This window comes from Ursus arctos, unplaced genomic scaffold (genome assembly GCF_023065955.2).
Source record: "Ursus arctos isolate Adak ecotype North America unplaced genomic scaffold, UrsArc2.0 scaffold_19, whole genome shotgun sequence".
NCBI classification, from domain to species: domain Eukaryota; kingdom Metazoa; phylum Chordata; class Mammalia; order Carnivora; family Ursidae; genus Ursus; species Ursus arctos.
The window spans coordinates 24041592-24049376 of NW_026622863.1; the positions used below are offsets into that span (position 1 = coordinate 24041592).

General features: G+C 40.9%; 2 protein-coding genes across 3 annotated transcripts in view; one reads left to right on the forward strand and one right to left on the reverse strand.

The window, feature by feature from the left end:
• NIP7 (nucleolar pre-rRNA processing protein NIP7) overlaps nt 1-7785 on the forward strand; it is a 60436-nt gene that overhangs the window by 2937 nt on the left and 49714 nt on the right. The window lies entirely within an intron of this gene.
• Nucleotides 123-7746, reverse strand: TMED6 (transmembrane p24 trafficking protein 6). Its single transcript, XM_026495116.4, has 4 exons — nt 5603-7746; nt 4181-4307; nt 2437-2588; nt 123-550 (listed from the first exon to the last, which is right to left on the reverse strand). Exons 1-4 carry the CDS (start codon nt 5813-5815, stop codon nt 317-319), a joined length of 726 nt encoding a protein of 241 aa, XP_026350901.1. The 5' UTR covers nt 5816-7746; the 3' UTR covers nt 123-316.

The window sequence follows — 7785 nt, forward strand, 5'->3', positions numbered from 1 at the left end:
TCAACTCCTCCCTCCTAAGGTTCTGTGTTAACCCTCTAGATAAACTTAGTAAAGGTTAAGGGATTGCTGTATGTTGAACAGTATTTTGATGGTAGCATTTAGTACACACTTTAGTAAGAGCTAATATCAAAACTTGCACATTTATTATTTTATTGACATTTTGAGGCAATTGGAGAGGAAAGGAGAGCAATAGACTAAGATATTCTAACAAGATAAATGGTTTTTTTCCAATAACTTTACAAAGCTTATTTGACTGAAACTTTGACAAAGCTTCTGCCCCAGAAGAAAAGAGCTAGGGTGCTGTGGTCATTTTGGCTTAGCATCTTGGCTTTTTTGTGTCTGTAGTCTTTGGGATATTGAAGAGACGCTTCAAGAAATACAGCTGCAGGATTCCAGAAAGAACAATAACAAGGCTCTGAGCTGTCGACCACCAGTTCACATAGTTATAGTTTGATTGGAGAAGGAAAAAGTCAGCCATTTTCCTCATGCGGGCAAAGTTGTAGTATCGCCACATGTGAAAGATATTGTTCTGCACCTTCCGTGTACTCTCCTGTGGGACAGAAAATGAAATGAAAAGAGGGTCCTCCCTACCTCCCATCTAGTCTCACCTGGGTGCTCACAAGCACTAATCTATGTGGAAGTTGAGTAACTTATAATTTTATGATATGTAGTAAGTTGGTTATTGTAGTTGTTAGTAAAGCTGGTTTTGCTGTATATGAAGAAAAGGTCTGGACTTTAGTTTAAAAAGACATAATTTTATAATGAAAAATTTCAGTGCTGAAACTACAAAGCTCTTTCCGAGTATCTCTAGATTTAGGCATGTACTCCATACGTCATTGTGTTCTGGTGATGTCTTCTGTTCTTTGTATATGGTAGAAGACAAGGGCCTGCAAACTTCTTATTAAAGAACCAGATAGTAAATATTTTAGGCTTTGCAGGCAATACAGTCTCTGTTGCAACTACTGAACTCTGCTATTGTTAGCACAAAAGCAGCCATATGTAATTGTCAATTGAGCATAGCTGTGTTTCAGTGAAACTTCATTTACAGAAACAGGCAGTGGGCTTTTGTGCATTGAAAAATACTATCAAGAAAGTGAAAAGACATCCCACAGAATGGAGAAAATGTCTGCAAATCACTTATCTGATAAGGGACTTATATCCAGAATATATAAAAAACTTATAACTCAACAATAAAAAGACCACCCAATTTTAAAACAGATAAAGGATTTGAATAGACAGTTCTCCAAAGAAGATACACAAATAGCCAAAAAACATGAAAAGATGCTCAATGTCCTTAGCCATTAGGGAGACAGAACTCAAAACCACAAGATATAACACCACACCCACTAGGATGGCTATAGTAAAAGAGACAGTGGCATATTGGCAAGTATGTGGAGAAATTGAAACCATCAGATACTGCTGATGGGAGTGTAAAATGGTTTAGCCACTGGAAAACAGCAGTTACTCACAAAGTTAAACAGAGTTACCATATGACCCACCAGATTATGCCACTTCTTGGTATACAGAAATGAAAACATGTTCACACAAAAACTTCAAATGTTCATAGCCGCATTATTCTTTTTTTTTTTTTTTTTTAAGATTTTATTTATTTATTCGACAGAGAGAGAGAGACAGCCAGCGAGAGAGGGAACACAAGCAGGGGGAGTGGGAGAGGAAGAAGCAGGCTCATAGCGGAGGAGCCTGATGTGGGGCTCGATCCCAGAACGCCGGGATCACGCCCTGAGCCGAAGGCAGACGCTTAACCGCTGTGCCACCCAGGCGCCCCTACCGCATTATTCTTAATAGCCAAAAAGTGGACAACCCAAATGTCTATCAGCTGTTGAGTGGATAAGCAAAATGTGGTAGATTCATACAAGAGAATATTAGCCATCCATAAAAGGGAATGAAGTACTAATACATGGTACAATGTGGATCAACCTTGAGAACGCGCTAAGTGAGAGGAGCCAGAAACAAAGGTCACGTTGTATGATTCCACTCATACAATGTACAGAATAGGCAAATTTATAGAAACAAAGTTGATTAGTGAATGATTGCCCAGGACTGGGAGAGGATGGGGAAAGATGAGTGACTGATGGGTATGGAGTTCTTTTTGGGGTGATGAAACTGTTGTGGAATTAGATGCGATAGTAGCAGGACCTTGGGAATATACTAAAGCCCACAGAATTATACATTTTAAAATGGTGAATTCTATCTTAATTAAAAAGACAAACAGGCAGTGGGGCAGATTTGGTCTGTGTGGCAGTTTGCCAACTCCTGGTATAAAACCAGTGAGTAATTTCAAGAGCTCCAAGTCCTAAAAATTAAAGGTTTCAGATCCCTGTGCCTCTTTGGTTTTTCCCCACATGAGCTCTCACTCAGATGATATTACTTATTTCCAAGGATGTTTCCACAATGTTTCTCCCTCAAAATAGTTACCTCAATTGCATCCACAGTATCATTCAGTTGTTTTCTTTCATTCTTCTGTTTGTGGTCCATCTCAGGTCCCTCATAGAAGACTCCAAAATTGAGGTACACTTGCACAGAACCAAAGTGATTTTGCTGATTTTTTAGACAAAGCTGATAAAAACCTGTAGGAATCCCTAGATCATTACCAAATCTTGGTCTCCACCCTTTGTTGATCTACCACCCTCTAGATTTCCCTGGAGATACATGTTTACCAGTGTTAAAGGTGCTACTGTAGCTCCTTCTTTTCACTTAGGAAGTAGAAAGATCCAATTTTTGATGTGGAAGACCTTACATGATCTTCCATGAAACTTATTTTACTAAGTACCAGTTACAATATTGTGTTTTGCCAAATACTAGTAACTTAGTTCTATAAATTAGTAAATTTGTAAGTAAATTTATTAAGTTAGTTCTATACTAGATGGAAAACAATGTTTTCTCCATCTTTTTCAATTTCTGTTTCTCACATCTCTTATTGAAATTCTTCTGCGTAACAAAATGAATTGAAATTAAGAGCATGGTGTTTTCCTGCTTCTTGTACACCATTAGAGCTGGGGGATACCATCTTGAACTTGAAACAGAAAAAAATTGATGTGTTGAATGAAAGAAGCTATCCTGCTGGATGGAGTAACTTCTGCAAGGCGGTTTGTACAGGAATTGATGGTTTAGGGTATGTACTGGTGCTGGTTCTTAACTGGGGTCGGCATCCTTTGTGTGTGTGTGGGAGCGGGGAGGAGGGGGATTAGAAAGGTGTGGCAGAGTATTTGATTGTCAAAATGATTGGAAGGCACTACTGGCATGTAGGGGCCAAAGATGCTAAATATCCTAGTATGCTGAGTATCCTGTGCTGCACAATGAAGGATTGTTTTATGCCCCGTCATATACCCGGCTGGTAGAGAGGGCAATTGAAACTGATCCCATGCTGGGGGTGCCTGGGTGGTTCAGTTGCTTAAGCATCTGCCTTCAGTTTGGGTCATGATCCTGGGGCCCTCGGATCCAGCCTCATGTGGGGCTCCCTGCTCGGTGAGGAGTCTGCTTCTCCCTCTCCCTCTCCCTCTGCGCCTCCCCACTTGTGAGCTTGCTCACGTGTGCGCGTGTGCTCTCGCTTGCTCTCTCAGAAAAAACAAACAAAAACCCAAAAACCTGACCCATGTTGTGCAAGGTGGGGACAGACTCGATCTGGCTGTAGAGATTTTCTGGTGATTGGGGAAGTGCTTGGTTGTGGAATGTGAATATATTCATGGCTATGCGTTTCCTTTTGTTCTGGGTCTGCTGTTTAGTAACTGCCTCAAGTCTTCTGATAACTAGAAAGAAATGCTATCCTATAATAAATGTGTTAATTGGAATTCTGTATTATAAATGGGTCTATTTTGGCCACTTTCTCATAACCTGATCAGTTGGAGACAATGAGATAAAATTGAGCTTCTGGACCCTGGAGTTAGTCATGTGGAGACCCTGCCCCGAATCTGCCAGTGGACAGCCTGTTACTTAATGTCCTCTGCCGCCTGCAGTCTCCAGTAAAGATTTGATGTTGGTGTTGAAGGCTAGTTTTTGGTGTTGAAGGCTGTTTAGTACCCCCTACTGTTTGTTCATCCCTGTGTGAAAAAGCCAGAGCTAAAGGTCTCAGTTACTTGAGTAATTTCAGTACTTACTCATTATTGACCCAGTTTCAAAGAAATGTATGATTATTACAGTAACTGTGGTGATGAAAACAGACCTGTCTCTTTGGTAGAGAAGTTTATCTGGCCTCGAACATTCTGAGAGGAGTCTATGAGGAAACCCTGTGGGGTATGTGCAGTAGCAGCAACATGTCGGTCATGTGACATTCCCAGTGTCCGCTGTACCTGCCAAGACACATTAAAGAGGGAGAAAAGCCCCTGCCACATCATCAGAAAGCTAGCTAAGTGCTAAGATTGACATTCCTGATCATCAGCACAGAGGTTCTCAATCAGGGATGGTACTTCCCAATCGTCCCTGCCAGTTTGGATTGAGAAAACAGAGGGTTGGCGGATGGGTAGGAAGAGACAGCAATGTTGAACATCTTGCCACGTTAGAAACGGTACTGCAAGACAAAGAATTGCCCAAAATGCCAGTAACACTCCTGTTAAGAAGACCTGTCTCAGAATGTACATCTGGTATGTATCAATTGATAATGTATGTTTTTGGCTGTAGAGTTCTTGATTGAACTTGCTTGGTTTTGACTTCCCTCATGGTGTCCCAGACTTGGGCTTAACTTGCTGCTTGACAGCAAATAAATAAGGCATTCAGCAGGCACTTTTCCTCAAGCTGGGTCTTGATAAGCCCAGGCTACAGTGAGCTTACTAGTAGCTACTATTCTGTTATAAATTCAGAGATAAGGCTCTGATAAGCTAACTTAAATAAGTTTGATTTACAGTGCAATGGAATAAGATCAGTATAGTTTATTACTATGGAAACAAAATTTAGAAAGTTAACAGGCTCCTAAGATAAAGAACGAAGGAAATTAACAGGCTCTGACTTTACTATTGAGTTCACCATCCTTGGGCACTGTGGTGTTAAGACCACAGGATGGATAAGTGTACTTGGACTATAAACAGGCAACTTGAAAATATTTACCTTCCCGAAGAAACAGAGGACTGTCTGGCCAAATAGAGAGACCTTGAGCCAGTGATTTCGTAGCTTGCCAGAATTACCCCTTAAAGTGGGAGAGTAAATGTTGCTCCCCCAATCCATAAACTGAAGCATCTTCCTTTGAAATCTCAGGGTCTGTTGCCAAAGTTCATGTAGGTTTTCATTCGACTTTGTACCATATCCATAAAACTTGATTTATTATTTTAAAAAATAAATTTTCTTGCCTCTCATCTCCAAATCTTGAGTTACTATATGATTACCTCTCCAGGAAGAGGTAGTCTGTTTGTCTCATGGCTTTGAGCACACCTCCATTGCCCCCAGTTTGAGAAGTCAAGCCATATGTTTTAGTGATTATTCATCCATCAAGAGTTTCCATCTAAATGCAGGTCCATTTCCTTAACAGTTATGGAATCACAGCATGATAAAGACAACCAGAATCTTGTATTTTAATAAAACCTGACCCACTATACTAAAGGAAACAAACAAAAAAACAAGTCCCCAGTATGGCCAGAGGGGCCGATGTACTCACCTCGTAACTGAAATAGAAGTATCCAGTCTGGTGGGCAAATTGCCAGAAGCATTCTGTGCCTCCTGGAGGGATCATGATGGCAAAGTCAGATCGATCTGCTCCATTGAAGAGCAGCTGGTCCCCAGAGCCACTAAGGGGTTCTGTCTTCTGGTTCTTAGCAGAAGTCACTAGGTTCAGAACCACCAGTCCAGCCCCAAAGAGCAAAGGGAACATGCTGCTTTCTGGAGACTCCTCTGCAGGTGAACTGCTTGTAGTCTAGTGAAACCAAGTAGTTTAGACAACTGCTAAGGTAATCATTAACTTACAAGTCACACTTAGGCCAGTTTCAGGGCCACACGTGGATATTCCATAATAGAACTGGCATGATAACCCCATGCTTGGCTCACAGAAAGAATTTTTTTACCTCAAAAACTCAGTGGCTTACCAAACCTACATCATGGGTGCTAGATAGAACCTACTCCAGAAGAGGTATTTCTGTCCTTCCTTTGGGTTATCATTTTTCAGTTCTTCTTGGGAATGTACATTGGGTAAGTTTATTTACAACCATTGGAATATACGGACAGAGTTTTCCTGGAGAGATTTGTTTCTCCTATTCATATCAAATTGCTAGATGATACCTATTGCTCCAATAAGATACGTAGGGCAAACCTGTTTCAACAGAATATTTTCTGCTCAGTGCTAGATCTCAGCCAAAAGCACAGCATGGAAGTGTGTGCAAAAATTTTAATGAACAAATAAAGTGAGCAAGAGGCGGTAGTCAAACTCTACCGATAATCCTCATTCTACTTTCCCCCTGACTGATACATTCTTCTAAAGCTATCCAAAAACCCACTTAAAGACTGTTTATATTGTTCAAACCCTCAATCTTTCCTCTTTTATTTGTGACTTCTTCAGCAGTCACAGCGGGGGCAAAGGCTCATTGAACACCCACTGACTTCACGGCTGGCATTGAGCTAAGAGATTTATTTGCTTCCTGTTCTCACAACAGCCCTGGGAGGGAGGTACCATCACCTACTGCCTTAGAGATGAGGAAATGGACATTCAGAGATTCCTGTGGCCAGCTCCCTGTCCCTGAAGCACAGCTGGTGCAGCTGGGGCCCTGAGTGGGTCTCACACTCCTACCTATCAGGACAGTGTTTCTGTCAGTCTCTGAGCACTGACAGTGCCTAAATGTTTTGATTTCAGCCATAATCTTAAAAAAACAAAACAACATTAGCACCTTCTAAGCAGGTATTGCTTCAGAATTCATTGCATTGACTCCGAAGTGGTAATCCCTTAAGTGTCAAAAGCTAATAAGCAAAGAACAGACTTCATAATTGTATTCAGTTCTAGCGAAGGCCATGTGACATCACAGTGCTCTGCAGGCAGTGGCTCTGCAGCAGTCTTGCTAAGGTGAAAGTGGGAGAGACTGGGATCACTTCCCAACCCACAAGCATCTCCACCCACATCTTATCAGTGCTACAGTCCCAACACTACCCGTGTCATAAGCGTGACTTAGATTCAGCAAAACAATCATCAGTTCTTAGTACTTATTGTAGTTCTACAGAAGCTGTAGGCATAGTTTTATATTTGTACACACTTCAGGAATGCTATAATAAAAATACCCCTGAAGTTATGTTAAAAAGTATTAATGGACTTACGTGTTTCTCAATTTGAGAAACACTGATAAAGGCTATTCTGCCTCCTTAAATGTATCACAGTGTCACTCTTCTAGAGAGCGTATGTAGTCTAATAATGTTAGAGTGGAAGAGATAAAAGCTCCTGGATCCTAACCCTGTTTAGAGGAAGCCCACAACTAGCTGCAACCAGATTGAGAGGGATCTGGGTCTCACCTTTTCACTGTAGCTTCATTTGGGGTTAACTGATAGAAAAACGGTAGTACCAAATCCCAAAACATGTAAATAGATAATAAAGCTGTACAGAGTTTCTAACTTGTACCTACAGGATGAATTTTAAAACTGTAGCATTTCTTTACACCTTACCTTTCACTCACTCAAAAGTAAAGGGGGAATTTTGTTTCAAAAATATGTTATATGAGGGTACGGACAAATTAAGAGGACACTCCCACATTTCTGTTCGACATGGCTTTCAAGGACTAAAACATCTAATACAGTCTGACATCAGCTTCTTAACATAGTCAACATGGTTCAGCAGAGCTTGTTCAACATTTTGCTACCTCCAAC